Source organism: Aulonocara sp. 'chitande type north' Nkhata Bay, linkage group LG23 (genome assembly GCF_057382095.1).
Source record: "Aulonocara sp. 'chitande type north' Nkhata Bay isolate Kocher_YH1m ecotype deep benthic linkage group LG23, A_spYH_male_GT1.1, whole genome shotgun sequence".
In the NCBI taxonomy this organism is placed as follows: domain Eukaryota; kingdom Metazoa; phylum Chordata; class Actinopteri; order Cichliformes; family Cichlidae; genus Aulonocara; species Aulonocara sp. 'chitande type north' Nkhata Bay.
In genome coordinates, this window is record NC_141365.1 from 4,165,802 (window position 1) to 4,184,025 (window position 18,224).

Consider the following 18,224-nt stretch of genomic DNA (forward strand, 5'->3'; position numbering starts at 1 on the left):
AAAGCAAAGTGTGCTTGTCCTCAGAGTTTAGGGGAAAGCTGTGCTTGGCAACTCCCGGAGCTTTCAGTGGCTCCGACTGCCTCCTCCAGCAGGTGGCAATAAATAGATCCCGGCTAAAATAAACACAGACGTCTAAAACGAAACTATAAAGACCCTTTGGAGCCACTCACCATTACGCCGTGAAACGAAGCTTGACGATCTCCCAGCAAAGGGTAAGTTGTGGGTTGAAAACTGTTGAAGGTAAATTGTTATATGGTGGTAAATGGCGTGAAGGTGGCTGTTTGCAGCTTAAATTTACTCTTACTCTACTGACAGTCACGAATTAATCCAAAGGATAAACATTCATGATGCGACGTAAAGCTACTGACATAACTTTAGAAATCACCCTATAATCTTTAAGGTTACATCGTCCAAATAACTCAGTGCATCTTTGAGGCCTCCACAATCTCAGCTGCTCTTCAAGTGTTTCTTTGGCTGTGATTGTTTTCTGCAGAGTAAAGATTTTTTGTCATACAGTGTAGACTGACGGCAATCCCCACTGCGAACCACAGTTACACAGTTCAAAGAAAATGTAAAATATTTCCTACATGCACCTTTTAAACTGTTATTTCTGCTACATGGAACAAACTGTAACAGAACTGAGCTGGTGACTGTCCCAAACCCACTGATGTCAACAGCTGAAACGATTTGTCCCTCATCTTTCATGCACAGCCGTTGAGCCAGAGCTGCAGTTTCCTTTGAGTCAAAGGCTCCCTCTGGACTTCCTCTTGTTGTTCTGGTACCTGTTGACTACAGCACCCTCTAGCTTTAGTGAAAGCACCGATTAGCGAAGCCACCACTGGTCTGTGCACTGACTGCAAGCAAGATGTGATGACAACTCCATTTTAAAGACACAGGACGTTAATCTGTGCTAGTAATCTTGGCATTTTTGATAAATAGAAGGTACACAAGTGGTAACAGCACTTACAGTTCAACACTTTTTGTGGATAACTCATTTTCTAATGTAAGCGTTTATTTGTCCACAGCTTCAGCAGTATCTTCAAACCTGAGTTACTCTAATATTAATGTACGGTGAAAACAAAAACAGCCCACACGGTGAGATAAGTTATTGTAAAATTATATTAACAAGCAATCTTTCCTCAATTTGAAATAAAAAAATATCAGCAAATAAAGGCAACATAGGACAGATGTGTATAATGCATAATGTTCACAGGGAAAAAAATGAAACAAAAATTCTCATCACATTTACAAGACTGCGGCTAAGTTTATAATGATGCCTACTAGAATCAGTTTAGAAAGCTTTGACTAACTGAATAACTGGGGCAATATATGTAGTCAAAGTTTGTATCAAAATATAAAAAAATATGCGGATGGGCAAGAGACGGGCAGGACCAAAGGGACGACCAGTGATACAGGAAGGAAGTGTTAACCAGTATGTGTGAGAGATTAAAATGGGCAACTCATCCATATATCCATCAACCAAATTGGAAGTAACACAGAAGGCTACGACGATGAAGCGCACAGAGTGTTAAGCACAGGCAGGTAAAGAGATATACACCACATCTTAAAGCAGGTGTCCACATAGAGAAGAGCAGCACTAGGTAGTATGTTGTACACAGATTCTCAGCACTCATGCACTCACTTTTTATGCCAAAGTCTGGCTTCCCTTGACAGCACGCGGCAGCAGTCCAGCTGTTTAAACAGCCAAGAGTGGCAGAGTAGCAAACTGTCAACAACAAAGCCCCTTTCAGACATGCAGTCCTTTTCCATTAATCTGACAGCACCCGCGAACGCGTCGGCTTCGCACCCGAACGGGCGCCCCGGTCACTTTTCTGCAAAGATTGCGACGGAAATCTCGAACTAGGTCCGACCTAGCACTTTCAACTTGGCACATGTCTGAATGCATTAACCGATGCACAGGATTATGACTGCCCATATCTCTCGTCCATCTTTGATGTAGAGATTGCCCCAAACAGCAATAAAATATGACGTGACGTTTTATGTCATCGGAAGCTATTTTTCATTTTCAGTAAGGTGAAAACGTCGCTCTCTAATGCAGTGCATATTCCCCATGCAGAAGAGAGAGTCTGTGTTCAAAGGGCAGGGGCAGCTGTGGCAGAACGCACACACTCGCGCACATGCACACACACACACACACACACTCACACAGACCCTGATCTTGGTAAAAATGTCACATCGAGTTAAACGTTCAACAGTGTGGCTACACTTCACTAGATGCCTAATGCTCACTGCCACGAATGCGACAATTCTTTTGCACATATGGTGAATATCTCACATACCGTGGCTCTCTTTGCAGCTGTCATGGTTACGTCTGAATAAAGCTGCGAGGAACACTGATGTAAAAGTGACCAAAGCCTAACAGAATGCCATCGCTTTGAGGGACTGATGAAGGCGGCAATATTAAAAATCCCATGTCTGAAAAGGGCTTGAGAGACTGATCAATCTGGATCAATGTGACACTGTAACAACACCGCTGCAAAAGGCTGTCACAATAAAAGCCATATTCTTTCACATCGTTTCCATTTTTAAGTCTCTTTAAATAGAAAGGTGGGCATTGGGCAGAGTAATACATTATTCAGAAAGGTGGCCACAGAGTAAAAGACAAATCCTCAGTCCTGTGTCAACCCATTTCTGTGACACCGTATGCATGGCGATAAGTAAAATGACAAGACAGAGACTTTCCAAGCTCACAATGCGTATGCAAACTCTCCAGTGTTTTAAGTGACAAAAGCAGATATTTCCTGCACATCTTGCACCACAAAGCAATCATTAAAAAGTACAAGAGGTAAACTTCCAACCTTTTTCTCTTCGCACTAGGATTAAAGAGGCTGAGAGGACTGAGCGGGGTCAGGAGGTTCTGCAAAGAACATAAAACGTGTCATTTATGCATTTCAGTAGCTGGTTTCTCACACAGGGGTTGTGATAAATGGTGTAATTGTCCTTCATTTTGAGCAAGGAGCAGTAGTTTGCCAGCCATTTAGATTTTTTTGTTTTGTTTTTGTCCCCCAATCAGCATTCTGGCGTTAGTGTGGAACCAAAATGGCGCCTGTCCCTGATTTGGTGCTGATGTGTTTGGCCATGTCCTACAGTGACTTCAGATCCTCGGAATGATGGCAAATCGGGTCGGGTGAAGAGGGGGAGGGGGTCACACACTCATCGTCATGGTTGGAGAGTACTATGGAAACACACACGCAAGAAAAGGAAGCTTTAAAACACATCCATGTGTTACTATAGTTTACACCTTGCTTTATGTCCTAGCTTGTGTCTCCGGCTTCATCACGGTGGAGCTACAGCTACAAACACTCTGACAACTTACGTTCTCGCTCTGAAAGGAGTGGAGGAAGTTTCCACTCAGCTCCCCGTCATCCCTCGGGGTCCCGGGAGGATTGCTAATGCCACTTAAATTGTTTGGGGAATTCTAGTAACGAAGAGGACGAAGTTACCAGTTTAGTTTATCTGGGTTGAAAAGATAAGCAACATGGCTGCATTGGGGTTGTTTTTTTTACCTTGTTCATTCCATCCATATCACCAGAACCTGAAAATTAAACCATGTGTGAAATAATTAAAACAATGTTCATGAGCCCATTTTATACAGTGAGTGCAGATAAATACATGTGCTGTCTTTAACAGGTGGGGATGCAATCCAAACACTTCACTGCTGTGCTGGTTTAATGCACTGTGGTGAGTAGTGTTACCTAGTGATCCATTCATGTGGTGTGGTTCCATCCCAGCCATGGCTCCCAGGGGTCCATCAGAGCCTGGGCCCATAGGGAACTAGGGGAAGGAGGGGGGGTAGTGGCATGAACACTTATCACAGCTCCGTAGCGGAGTTGCCGTACGATTAGTTAACTACCAAAATTGAAACTACCAAACTTAAAGTAAAGTGAATAAAAGTGCAAGCTGCCTGAAACCCAATTACTAAAGATTATAACAGTGCATTTATTTATTTATGCCATTATAAGATCAGCCTCACGTTCTGCTTGAAGTCTTTGTCTGATTCTTTCATTACCACGAGTGTAGGTGAAACAGTAGCCTCCAATATCACATATCACAGTATAACAAGTGCTTTGCGTCTCTGCTGTGTATTCTTTGGTAAACAGTGACAGCGTGCTCTAGAAAGACCAGAATTACTAGTGTTTTACGTTAAGCGTGATGTCATGCAATAGGAAGTGGCATTTCCCACACAAACCCACACATTCAATGAGTCAATCTGAGGCTGTAAAAAGATACTTCTGGTGTCTTCTGTGGTAGTTTTACTCCCTTCATCAGCAGCATGAAGCAAAGTCATTATAGTTAACTTTAACTAAATTAATGAAACATTGTAGCTTTCTTTGTAACTAATTGGGAAAATGTATTAACACAACCTTCCTAATGACTCTTTGGAGCGTGTTTATTGAGAGTTCCGGTGGTTTCTACATGGCTATGATTTAAGTGCCTTCATATAGTGTTGCATATTTGTCGTTGTGCTGCCTTATCCTTAATTTCTCTTTAAAATTTCCCATGGAAAACACCCACCTTATCTGACTATAATACACAAACCTCTGGCTGTGTGTGCGCTTGTTTCTTTGTCCTCAAACTCCTCTCAGACCACCAGGGGTTGAGCAATCCAACATCTTAGGCCCCTTGAAGGGTCTCATCTATATCAGATATCGTGACGTCTTTGTGTTTCCTCACAACTACCTAGTAACGTGCTAAAAAGCGCCCATTTTAGCATTTATGCATCTATAATGCCTTGTAAAAACATCATATCAGTTTGTATTTAACAATAACATCTAATCCCCCCCCCCCAAAAAAAGCATGGATTAAAAAAAAAAAAAAAAAAAAAAAAAAAAAAAAAAAAAACTATACATGTTTAGCAATCGCCTAGCAACAGAACTACATCTACCACCACATTTTCTACTTTTCCCAATGAGATTAAGTATATCAGTTTACCAGCACCACACACAGGACAACATTACTGTAGCAAAACTAGTAAAAACTTTGTTGTAACTTTGCTGTAAAAACTTACAAAATTAAAAACTAACCAGAAAATAAATAATTATAATAACAAAGCTCAGGTTTATGTGTCTACAGGTCTTTCCACCTGCACTCACACAGCCACAAAGGCAGTTTGATGGTGTACAGTTACAACAGGTTCGTACCTTTATCACACGGTTGACACGAGAATAACGTAAAGAATTTATTTGTGTAATGAAAAGAGATAAATTTTCAGTACAGCGGTCCCTCGTTTATCGGGCAAAACGTTTCCTCAACATTGTTGTGTTTGTTGGGGAGAAAACGCACAAACATACAGCGCAGCACTTCACAGTCGCACTGCTAGCAATCGAAGATTTACGTGAAGTCGACAAGCGAACGCATTCTGTACTGTACAGGAGACGCGGCACGAGATTGGTTGACAATGGTCAAAAAAAAAAAAAAAGAAAGAAAAAGAAAGAAAGAAAAAAAACACGCAAAATTGCACAAAAAAAAAAAAAAAAAAAAAAAAAAAAAAATCAAATCAGCGAAACAGCGAGGCCGTGAAACCGCGTTACAGCGAGGGACCACTGTTATGTGTTTTGTCTGTAACATTATGCTAAATATATTATTACTTCTGATGAAATCAGCAGTTCGGTCAAAGAAATAAAACAGAACTCACATTATTCCGGTTGCCAGGTCCAGTGTTGATCATGGTGTATAAATTGTCACCAGAGTTGTTTGAGTCTGACGGGGAAAAGTGTAAACGTACAGTCGTGGATAGCACAAGAAAAGGCTCAAGTTTAGCAGCTTAAGTCAAAGAAGCACTAACCTGCGGGGCTGGGCATGATGGGAGTGCCAGGAGGCCCTCCACCTCCAGATGCCCCCTTTGGAGAATGAAACAAAATAAAAAATGCATTAAATGTTATCCTTCTATGCTGTAATATCTGTAGTGTGTGAGGGTTAAGACATCAGGATGTGTTCTCACCCCGTATGCACCAGGAGAGGGTGATGAGTAAGGCATCTGAAACCAAAGACATAAACATTACAGACCAGAAATGGGAGCACAAACCCTTTCCGTACCCCAAACTGTCATCATTCATCATTTGATCGTCCTAATACCATTATGGCTGTCTGTCCAACTGTCTGTGGAAACCATGATACATAATACTACAATTACATCCCACCCCACAGTAGAACCTTGCAGACCTCTGCAGCTCAGAGAGGAGATCTGGTTGCAAAGAATGAGCATTTCTCTGGGCTTATGTGTGAATTTGTGTGCCTGCATTTCTACTCACAGAGTTGGCATTGTTGGGATTGGGCCATGGCCGACCCGTTCCTGGGCCCCTACATAAGAACGCAAATGGAAATCTTGGTAAAATGTTGCACTTGATTTAAAATACATTTCAGACAATACTTAGAAATAAACAGGAGGCTCACATGTTCACTCCTGGCATGCCAGGACCCATGGTGTTGTGTGGAGGCCTCATCCCACCACCAAAGTTCTGAGAAAACAAACAAAAATCAGCTTCAAATCTGAAACCACAGGGTAAAAATAAAAACTCTTGCAAACCTACTACGGACACATCTGTTAACACTGTCAAAATGCTTTTGGTTTGGATTTGGTCGGCAAAACGAATACCTTCCTATCACAAGAACTAATAGGGTAAAAACCACAGATTCATCAAGGCAGTGATGATTGATTCTGTATAAGTAAGCAGCCTACCTGAGGGCCAGGCCCCATAGGTCCCATTCCTCGAGGGCCACTCATTCTCTGCATTGGCCCCAAGTTAGGATGACCTGAAGAGTAAAGGCATTCAAGATATAAAATAATAATAATTATAAATGAAAATAATTCCACACTAATGCATGATGTGCAGATGCATGTCATTAAAGTGAAATGACACACACCTTGTGGCCGTGTGGGGTCCATGTTGGGCAGCATGGGATGAGGACCTGGTCCTCCGCCGGGTGGCTAGTAGAAAAAACTTGAATATGAAAATTGCAGTTTGAAATTCACACGATTCTGTGGTGGGTGGGTGTGCAGGATCCCTACCTGGCTGGCCATCCGGATGGGTGGACCTCTTGGGCCTCCAGCAAAGCGAGGCGACATGAAAGACTACAACACAAACATACATTTAAATAAAGATTTGACAAACGTCTCTTAAAATGTACACCCATTTCTAGGTTTCATGTTGTGTGAATACTGAAAGCAGCATAAAGCTTTAAGCTGAAACAAATGCCAAAGCATGAAGCATCAGCACTGAGAACCAGCCTTGCCACATGACTGCACATAGCAAAACCGGTGAAAAAGAAAGAGAGAATGAGAGAGAAAGGCAGCGTTACCTGACTGTGAGGTCCCATCATACTGTTAGGGGGAGGAGGCTGAGGGTGAGGAGAGCCCTGGGGACCAGGAGGACCCTGTGGCATCACATAAAACGAAGAGGCAAAGAGGACGATACAGGAGGGACAGTGGGGAGGATGAGACGAGAGAGAAAGAGGGAGCGAGAAACCAAAGTGACAAAAGAGGGACAGACAGAGAAGCAGGGTTACTGCAGGGCAGAGGACAGTCGGAGTGCAAGAACCAAAGTGTGGCGCAAAAAAAATAAAAAACGTACAAAATATAAAACTCTTGTTCATGTACCAAACAGTAAGAGTGTGAGACTGAGCAGAGAAGAACAAGCAAATGACAGCCTTGAGTGACAGAAAGAGAAAGATGGAGAGGATGTACGCTCTTTTGCCTGTCAGTCAAGACATTAAGAAGCGTGCTACATGCAGCATGTTATCACTGCTAATTTTCCTGAATTAACAGCATCAATTAAGCTCTATGCAATTAGCTTTATAAAAACACTAAACACCGGCACTGTGTCACTAATGTTGCTGAACTGACAGAGAGAGGGGTCTAATTGAGCCTCCTCAAATTGCTCCTGGTAGGGAAAGTATGAGTGTATGCATGCACTGATGGATAAACCTCAAAATTTCTATTCTGAGAATAACGCGATCACATAATCACTCGCAGCTTTGTGGCTTCTGCTTTATAATAAATAGCTGGATGTGTTGTGAATAGTTTGGTCTAGTAGAGACAGAGGTTTACAACTTCATGTCACCCGTAACGAGTCGGTTCCACACAGCTGCCTGTGATAAGTTTATCTTCATGAGATATTGATTTACAGAAGGTGCTGCACCTTTCGATTTCTCCATTAGGAGAAAATGGCCTGGCCACACCTTCCTGTTTACAGCACAAGAGGGGTCCAGACAGACAGCACCGCTGTGATGTTTGCTACTAGCTCGCCGAGTACACGGAGCACAACAAAGGGAAAAGCGGCAGTGTGAGACCTACATCTTCACAACACATGAAAAGCTCTACAAGCATCAAAATAATCCCTCCGACCCCCACAGGAAAATAATATTTTAGATTTTTATATGAAACAATAGTTGACATGATATATCAGCTGATATATCAAAAAGAGGGGCTAAAGTCGAGGGACATTCCCAACAGTTGCAGACAATACGAGCGTAGTTTATGGACTGACCTGGAAAAAGGCAGGTGGCATTGGGCCCCCTGGCATGCCATCACCAGGGGGCATCCCTCCCATCACGGGGCTGGGAGCTGCTGCTGCACTCTGACAAAGAAGAAAACAGGAGAACGAGTCAAGCCGCTGGGTTATGCTTTCAGTCTTTTTTTCTAACAACACCGCCCCACAACAAATCCAAGGAGCAGGAGGAAACTCTCGGCAGACGTCACTTTTTAACAAGGAAAGCTCATGTGAGAAATTGGACAGTGGTTGAATCTGAGCTGATCTCAGCTGTAATGGGTTAATGGCCAAAAATCTTATCCAACTCTGTGAATAAAGTTTCATGCATTTCCTTTTTAAACCTAATTCAACCAACTGTCACCCACCCCCACACCCCTGCCCTCAATAATATATTAATGGGGTCCTTATTGAGGTCTGATCCGTGCTGATTCAGAATCCAGTGGATCAGATAAGCATCAGTGGGATGCAGTGAGTCAGTGGCTCCAAAGTGCTGCTGCACAGCAGGGGCGAGCTGGGCCGATTTCCTGCTCAAACCGCAGCCCTAATTCACTAATGTGCCATTTGCTTCGGTCACACGCTCCTAATTGACTGAGTTTTTCTTCCCTGTAGCTGAAGCAATCTGAGATGGGCTAATGTCTTCAGAGCTGTGGGGTTTAGCTTCCGAAGAACAGACACCAAGTGAGAGAAGAACATTCAGTCATATTTTTTTAATGCGTAGCTCATTCAGTGAAGTGTAGGCAACTAGGCACTGACACTACAAGAACGGATGCATCAGCATCCACACTCACATATAGCTCTCGATGCCCAGAGCCTTACAGACATCGCTGGTCAATATCCAACACGCTCCCTTTTATCGACTGCACCTTCCCTAATTATATCTGCTCAGGCTGCCACTGCAGGGCCACTGTGAAATACCTCAGCAGGGAGAGAAGTGAAGCCACAGTGAAAAGTCACATCTCATCAGGCTCCTTCACCGCCAGGACGCAGGCAGCATAAATTCCACTTCTCTACTGAGCGGCGTGGAAAACTCAGCATGGTGCGAGACTGAGAAATCGTCAAGCGTTCATAGAATCTGGGGTTCCCTTAGATGGTCTGCTGCATCATAAAGGCAAGCACAAATTAGTGAAGATATCAGTTGCTCTTCAGTTTACTGATATGCTTCCTCCCCCGTCTTGAGCAGTAACTCACTACTCGGCCCACTCAATTAGACGGGTTTCCTGTCAGAGTTTGAATAGAAAACCGAAGGCCAGTATTAAAAATAATACTGTGAGAAATCACTGAATAATATAAATTTACAAATGTACAAATAACTTCTAAGAATTAGAGCTAACCTAACTGCTAAAGCCTTTCATGGGCACTAGGTAACAATTATTAAAAATATCCGAACATTAAATATACACAAGTACCATATTAAATGATACGATGCTGAGAGACGGTAAACATCCATACTGAGGATGTTCAACATAAGCACTAATATACTCTACGTGGTAAAAGCCAGAGAAACCAACGAAAACCAATAAAAACTCACGACTCTACATTCAAACAAGTTGGAGCAGTAAGGCTGGTTTTAATTTTCACCCCCCGTGTCGACAGTAGAGGCTTTCACTTCAGTAAATCTTCATCGTCTCTGGTCATTTACGCTCACAGAGGCAACGCTTTGTGTGAGCCCGTGTCCACAGTAAAACCTTAAAAACACAGCATTTTAACAGTGCTGTGAAGGAAGGTGTGGCACTTTCCTTTATCCAGGATCAAAACAGTAAAATGAATCCATGTTAATTTAATTTGGCAGATCATATTTTTCACAATGCACAGATCGACTCCTGCACCAGAGCTTTTGGTAAGACTTGCGGGTTGATCAGTGATGCCGTGCTTTAGCTTATGAATCTGCACATATATCAGTTCTGTGGGGTTCTTATCTCTGTTTTGCATGTGGAAACATCCATGATTCTGATCATATAGAGTAATCTAATCTATACAGAGTTGTGCACAATCCTCACAAATGCAACTCTGCTGATGCTGTTTTGCATTAATCTATTTTTCATTCTAAACAAAGGTGAGCAGTTTAGAGTACTAAACAGATGCACTTTGGCTTTAATCAAACACATTTGCATTATATACTACATTACATATATTTCATGTTAAATTCTCTGGGCATGCCTTTCTATCAAAGCAAAATTAGAAAAAGGACTTTCACCTTCTTTAGTGGGAAGGACATGTTACAAGCAGAAAATATAACTGAATTATCACATACATGAACACAACCCGTTTTGCAAGATTTAAACTGCCCAGGCAAGTCATCCACATGCAAATTAAACGAGGAGGATGTCAGGATCCTGCCTGACACATTTACTGACGTGGAAGAGTCACCAGGAAATAGTCAAACTTACACAGCCTCATAAACAAACAAACCAAAAACCCTTCAAATTTAGCAGCATTGGGTTCATCCTGACCAAAGGATACTTGCAAAACACAGACCAGGTGACTAACTGTAAGAAAAATAAACAATGAGTAGCCTGTCAAAGCAAATGCAGACCCACTTCCACACAGGTGTACTGCCAAGTACAATTAAGAAATCAGGATCCAGTCATGCACTGCGGCATGTACAAAAATGCTGAGCAGGCCAGTTGCTTCCGATTTTGCATTAAGATAGCGAGAGCTATGACTCTGAAAGAGGGCTCACTATGGAAGCATGTGTGACTGGAGCTTCAGTCTCCTGCTCAAGTGTCTGGTGTGTTAGTCGTTGTAGTACGGTACGGTAAGATCTAAATTCTGGTCAATGAGAAAGACACTGAAGATTATTGTTTGATACCACATATTTGATAGCTGTGATGTCCTTGTATTAGTGCAATATGGAAGGAAACAGGGCTGTTTCTTCCTCGGGTGACTGACCTGGATGTTATAGTTCAGCATCTGTGAATATGCCATAGTCCGCTTGGATCCAACGGGTGTAAATCTTACCAACAGCTGGTGAGCTCGAGGCTCAGTGCGCTGCCCACAACAGCATAACATTATAATCTCTGCCTGAGAACGTCAATAACAGTGATCAGGCTGTGTCAGCAAAAACTCTTCATTGACAATTACATACACAGAGTTATTATAGCAGGCTCGCAGTGCATAATCCCCACATTTCAAAGATCAATGCATATTTGACAGCTTAGTGATGTAAAAATGATAACCACTGATCTACAAAAATGCACACACGAAAAAATAAGTGAGAAACGCATCACCCAACAGATGAGGTTTGAATACATACAGGTTTGAACCCTTGACCCCAAAGTGAAGGGATCCAGTGACTCTGTTAGATTGTGAGCATTAGTTTGTCCGCTTAGAATTAAGGGTCACTAGAAATCAATAAAAGCTTCCAATGAAAGGTTTCTGTCCTGATGTGAGGGTGGATTTCTTTCATGTGGGGTCAAATAAATGTTTTAATGAATGAAAAATAATCTGAATCATAATATTCAGCCTTCGCAGTCATTAGATATTAAACCACTTTAACGCCTTCTTGTAGATAAATTTGGGCTGCAACACCATCATCCCCATTAAAAGCCAAATGAGGGAAACAGGACAGAGTAATCCCCTCCAATTCAGTGTCCAGACTCAATTTCCATGATGCTGTTCTAGCAGCATGTGGTGGCCCAACACCTTACTCAGATGTTTTATATGAAGTCTTCCTTTAGTTTGCCACCCATCCCCACACAGTCTTTGTTATCACTATTACCATTTTTACTGTTTTATATGCTTGCTGCTTTAAGGTTTATGACAGGAAGTTAACAGCACTGTGATCAGTCAGGGACAACGCCACGGACTTAGAAGCCAGTGAAAGAAGTTGCAAGAAAAGAAAAGGAGCGATTGTTGTTTAGCATATATTTGATTAAGGCTTGAGTTGATATCTGGCTAAGGCTTTGTTAAGACAAAAGCTTTCCCTGGTTCTCCCCCAAAACAGGCTTAAAAAAAATACTCTAAAATGAAAAAAGGAAATTTAAAAACAAAAAACAGGCAAATGTGATGACGTATCACTAGTTTACCTGTTCATTATTTTATATTATCCCCGTATGCTCAATGATCAAGGTTAACTCCTGAGTGTCTTTCTGGTTTCTCTCTTGAGCAACCACTCGATTAGAGCAGGTGTGCAGCCCAACAATAATCTAATGTAACGATAAATTATTGCAGTGAAGCTGAGCAGATACCCAAAGCCTTTCTGCCTTCGAGTTATTTTTGGGCCAATTTTCATATACACATAAGAATCCTTTATGACATCCTGGCTTTTCTATCACATTAGATTTAATTTAATTTATTTTTATTTAATTTGTTTTGTAATTGTCAAAAAAGTGTCTCACAAAATTTAGTGCAAGTTTTCTCAGTTTTCTAAAGCATTGCCTGTGTTAGCGAGCAAACCTCGGAGGTGACACTGCAAAACAGAAGCGAGGCCAAATCTAAATGGTGCTTTGATATGTTGATGTGCAATTATGTCCACGTGGGAAAGTGAACTTTTTTTTTTTTTTTTTAACTGAATTTTGTAACTGTGGTCACAATACTAATAATCATTGATGCTGTAATACTGCTTGGAGGACTTCAACAGGACACAAAAAATTCTACCCTTCACCAAAAGTAGCAGACGTTAATCTTCAGACAAAGCCTCACAAAATTGATCAGACGCATTACTGATTTTCAAAACTGTAACAACTGAGAACAATCACCAGCAAAGGCACAAAACAGGAAGTGAGGGGCCTCAGCAACCATCACATATATTGAATCCAAATCTAATGTATGGACTCGACACTAATAGGTTATCCAAAGGAGGAAAAAAATTGTCTGAGCTGACTTTTAGTTTTGTTTGTTTGGTTTTATTTGCACCCTACTGACGGAACTGTAGGTAAAACTGTTATTCGTAGTTTTAACTTTGTTTTCATTGTAACTTCCTGAAATGCAAAGTAATGTCATAAAGACTTATCGTTTTTTATTAATTTACTTACATCTAAAATGTGTATGTGTGCTCCGGTAAAGTTGTTCATTGGTTCTAAGTTCAAATAGCATAAACAGCTCTTGATATTACAAGCTGTAATTTTACATTTGTTAAAGAAAACAACGATATAAGGATTTAGCTTTGCTTTATGATTTCTAGCCATTTAGCACATCAGCCAAAACAGCCCCACAGTTAACCTAACAATTAAAATATAACCATTAATTTCTTTTCCTTGAGTTTCTTTGTCCTACCGTGTGTGTGTGTGTGTGTGTGTGTGTGTGTGTGTGTGTGTGTGTGTGTGTGTGTGTATATGTAAGAGGGGATTGTATTTTTTTTGTTACATTAAAAAACTGAAAACAGCTGTCACTGTGTTTATCACAGAAAAGGGCTAAGCTACATTTATGGCTTGTTAAGTGGTTTGTGTTCATACAATCCCTGTCTGGCCCCTCCAAAGCGAAACTGGCGTTTGTTTTGATCCTCTACCCTTAAGTAGCCCATTCCTGGAATGAGGCCTGCAAAGAAATAATGAAGTAAAACAAAGCTGTATTTAAGGTATTGACCGCAAAGTCATAAAAAGACGTCAACAATCTACATCCCTGTAGAAGAACAGACACTGTTTGCCAGACTGAAAAGCTACGTGCATGGTGAGTTCCCAGGCATGTTATGTTAGATCTTTATCATGTAGCTCTAAAGCCACAGCTGTGCTTGTTGGACTGTTCCAAGGAGTCCAGTGCTGCGTTTGGTCTAAATAAGCTACGTCTCCCCAACGACTCTGGTACCGGAAAAGGGCAGATGTCTCAGTCCTGCCCCGGGCTACGAGGCTCTTGTCTGGGCCCTTTCTTACAACTTCCCAGGGGATTTTTCCTTTAAGACAGACAGACGACCACCCCCCACCCATCATGATTCAGCACGTGTGAATGTGTGTACTTTAAGGCAAACAAGTAATTCCAGCCAAGCAAATTCTCTTTGAATGCTTGAATCACTGAAGGAGGTTACAAAAGGCCAGAGTGGCGGCGGATGTGCTTGTGCTCCCTTTACAAAAACAAAGACGAGGGAGGGGGGTGGGGACAAGGGAAGAGAAACAAGTAAAGAGGAGGGTGAGGATAACCAAGAGCTTGACTGGGGTAATTTTTAAAATATAATAAATCAAAAAAAGAAAGAAAAGAAATGAAGCTTTTTAAAGTGGATAAGAGAGAAATGATGTAGGCGTTTGAGCCGCAGCACAGACCACCCAACTGCCGGCTCATGAGCTAGCATGCTCCTAACAGCCTCACTTCTTCCACTGGAACCGATTCTCAAAAGAAACCAGTCCCTATGTTTAGCTTGTAAATGTTTAACCATCAATCAACATCATAAAACCCACTCTGGATCCTGACTGGATGCTCTCTTTCCCTCGCAGGTCCCCTCCACTTTACATCTCCCTCCAGTCTTCCTCCCCAGCCCCCTCCTCTTTTATTCCCTCAGCTCCTCTGCGGTGGTGGATGCTGGGCATATGCCACACTGCCACTCCCCTTTTTCTTTTTCCAATATGCCCCTCAGCTCCATGACAGCCATCAATCAGCCGCTGACGCCATGGCGACAGGGCCCCTGGGGAGCGTTCGTCAGGCCCAGCATGAATACGCCGGAGCTTTACGAGGGCTGCCGGCTAACAGAACAGCACTCACCTCCCCCACACCTAGACAAAGGCTTGGGTCCAAGGACTAGTACTGTCCACACACACACTTCATTGACCTCCTCAATAAACACAAAGAGAACCAACATCAAACTGAAGGGTAACCACAAGATGTCAGGGAGAACCAACCGTGCAGAAACTCTCAAAGCTCCACGCCACAGCAGCACACTCCCCAGACTGACATTTCACTGTTCCTTCATTTGCTTAATGTTTTCCATTCAAAGGAAATGGCTTCAGTCAAACCAAAAGACACAACTTAACATCCTATTTAGTGTTTTTACTTCCTTTAAAAATGATGTTCCCATTTTCCCAGAGATTAATTCTCTAATTCATGTATGGAAATACAATTTTCCCAAAACAGACTCTCCGATCTTTGACATAGTCACAGAAAAGGACAAGCATATTCTACACAAGCAAGCAACCAGAAGCAATCAATTACCATTAAGTAGGCTAGTTGAATTAAGGCTGACTGTCAAACAAAAACGCAGTCTTTCCTTTGTATGAGCTGCAATAATAAGGAATGTGGTTACTGAAAGGGCAGAGCCACGCTGTAGCCTCTCTCTTGGCTCCCAGGTCACCTGCCAGATCAGGAGGCCTGTTACCCTGACAACCCTATCTGCCAAGAACAGGACCAACATCTCAGTTTTAACCCCTTCCTGTCTGGTACACCACTAACCCGCCTACAAACTGGACTGTGCATCAATCATCCTAAGAGGGCTCCTTAACCTCTAATGTCTTTCCTATGCTGATACAGCACAACCTGAAAAGTCTTTCTATTTTATTTACATCAGCAGCACCATTTTAATCTTTGGAGGCAGAAAGAGACGTTGGGAGGCGAACGGCAGAGGCCATAGACATTCAGTTCACAGTTTCTTTTGATCTATGCAAGGTTCTTTTTAATGTTCTTTTTTTGAATGCTGACTCAAAGCAGGAAATGAAATGACAACAGCACCTCAAAACTGCATAATTATCAAGATGCAAAGCACCCATACCATGCAAATATAGAACTGCTATCGTAAGAGAAGCAATGCGCTACCAAACCATACACATGTACCGAGTGACACCTCATAAATTCAGGATGTAAGGCTGCTCCAGCAGTTCTTCTGTTTCAAATCCATTAGGATTATGTCACTGCAGGTAATATGTTTCAACATGTATTGGCGCTGCCACACATTCAGGCAGCTGGAGGTCTTTAACAGAAATAGAGCTGTGTGCATGAAATTCTCAGATGCTGTGCAGAACACACCGGAGGTTCTTCGTCTTCACAACTGAGGCAGCGGGGAGCTTGGGCTAAGGGGAGAGCACTTGACAGGTCTGACTCAGGACATGCTGACATCAGCATCATTTTCCCAGAAGCCCATAAAGCTCATGGTTGGGCGCAGCATTCAACACACCAACAGATCATGATAGCTGATCATAAATCAGCAGCAGACACAAAGTGTTTAAAATTGCATTAGATGGTTAAATACAGCTACAAGGTGCTACAGGGAATACATTATGACATAATGAAAAAAGTTATATATAAAGACATCACTTCTCAGCCTCAAGCACAAACTTGTCTTCTCCTGGTGAACAAAAGGCAATATTTGCAACAGTTTCCTTGTAAGCAGTACTCACATAATCATGGAAAGCTTTTGCTTCGCTGGAGTGGTCACATGTCTCTCTCCTCTCTGGTGCAGCACAATACAAGTCCCAGAAAACACTGTGGACAAGAGAGCTCATGAAGCCAAAAACCCCCAACTCACACACAAGTAGACATTTTATTACATTACAAAGAGATGACACTTACCACCACCATGAATGTAGGAATCCAGGGGGTTCACCAAGTGTTATGTTTTTCTCCCATCGGATCTAGGACAGCACAATTTCAATAATTATCTATGGGTGTCAGTTACACTTTAACAATACTGTCCTGGAAGAATAAAAATAAATGTTTAAAAATATAAAGGACGTGTTAATACGGTTAAACTTTTAACCTAAATGCCACATACCTCTGATAAAAAGGTCTGTGCAGACTTCTGTGCCCCTATGTGTAACAAATACTCATACACGTAAAGAGCCAACCTGCAGGGGAGAAAAAAATAATTACAAATTGAGGTCTAATTTAACAAACTTGACCAAGTAGCAAAGCAAAATCACCAAACATCAGGTTGAATCTTCCTGTACGCGAACAATGAGTGATTAGAGTCGAGTAAGGCCCTCTGAACAATGGCTGCCAAATACCAGATGCCAAAAAATTAAATTGGGACTCGTAAGCAAAGCCAAGGCTGGTGAAGACTCTCAACAATCAGGAGGTTAAAAGAAAGTGTGGAGGCAACGGCGTAATTTAACGTCGTGATGCGAAGCATTTAAAGAAAACAACAGCAGCCTGTTGTGTATTAGCTAGGTACAGTATGTTGGTGGCAGTGACGGGGCTGAGGGAAATTAAAACGGAGCCTATCCAGAGAGCGCAACAGAGAAAACAATGTACTGTAGCACGGCGATGTTATTGTTTTACTCTCTCCGCACCGTCGTCCGAATAACCGCAAAAATCTCAAACAACTGCCGATAAAAACACAAGTAAACTACAACCGGAATCGGCTGGAAATGTGTACAAAATCAGCAATAATCTACATGGAGCAGAACACAGCTCAAAGGAGGAATGGCGAGCAGACAAGGCGGTTCATTCAATTGCATTCTCGGTAAGAGGAAATCGCCTCTTGCTAGCCTGTCCAGCAAACAACAGAGAGCAAGAGGGAGCAACTTACGAGGTAAAAAATACACAATAATAAACGCTTCTCGGCTTACTTTTCTCGTGCTTGGCTGTCCGACGGCACCGGGGTCCCTTTGCCTTTGGGAAACATTGTTTTGTTTGGAGGACGCCCGCCTTCTCTTTCTCTTTTTTGCTATTTCATCTGTCAGATCATCGCGGCCGCGACCCTCTCGCACTCCAACCGCACTCCTCCTCAACCCGACGACTCAACCGAGCCTGCTCCGGAGGAGGGGGAGAAAGAGGCGGAGCCACGTCTGACTGACGCTCCCATAGGCCAATAGAAACATAACAATCGCCTTAAGGTCTGCCTTTTCGTGCTTATCGTTT

At 42.3% G+C, this 18,224-nt stretch overlaps 1 protein-coding gene across 5 annotated transcripts; it reads right to left on the minus strand.

Moving 5' to 3' along the window:
• Positions 1-1,101: 1,101 nt before the first annotated feature.
• ssbp3b (single stranded DNA binding protein 3b) lies at positions 1,102-18,131 on the minus strand. 5 transcript variants are annotated; one of them, XM_086283721.1, is made up of 18 exons: positions 17,933-18,124; positions 17,137-17,209; positions 16,935-16,996; positions 16,763-16,847; positions 8,508-8,597; positions 7,321-7,395; positions 7,031-7,093; positions 6,886-6,949; positions 6,701-6,774; positions 6,415-6,479; positions 6,273-6,321; positions 5,963-5,998; positions 5,807-5,861; positions 5,657-5,721; positions 3,717-3,795; positions 3,528-3,556; positions 3,338-3,439; positions 1,102-3,196 (listed from the first exon to the last, which is right to left on the minus strand). In XM_086283721.1, the coding sequence occupies exons 1-18, from the start codon at positions 17,986-17,988 to the stop codon at positions 3,167-3,169; spliced, it is 1,152 nt and encodes a 383-aa protein (XP_086139847.1). In that variant the 5' UTR covers positions 17,989-18,124; the 3' UTR covers positions 1,102-3,166. The 5 variants fall into 5 exon arrangements, 2 of the variants coding, with proteins under 2 accessions (XP_086139847.1, XP_086139848.1); XM_086283722.1 differs by lacking the exon at positions 7,321-7,395; XR_015127233.1 differs by having other exon boundaries at positions 3,179-3,196; positions 3,528-3,795; positions 17,933-18,128.
• Positions 18,132-18,224: the final 93 nt, after the last annotated feature.

Excerpts from the sequence above, each read along its gene's own strand:
- ssbp3b (XM_086283721.1), bottom strand. The coding sequence starts at position 17,988 with ATGTTTCCCAAAGGCAAAGGGACCCCGGTGCCGTCGGACAGCCAAGCA. Across the intron at positions 16,997-17,136 it reads CACAGACCTTTTTATCAGAG|ATCCGATGGGAGAAAAACAT; the intron begins GTATGTGGCATT and ends GTGCTGTCCTAG. Across the intron at positions 5,722-5,806 it reads CATCATGCCCAGCCCCGCAG|ACTCAAACAACTCTGGTGAC; the intron begins GTTAGTGCTTCT and ends TTTCCCCGTCAG.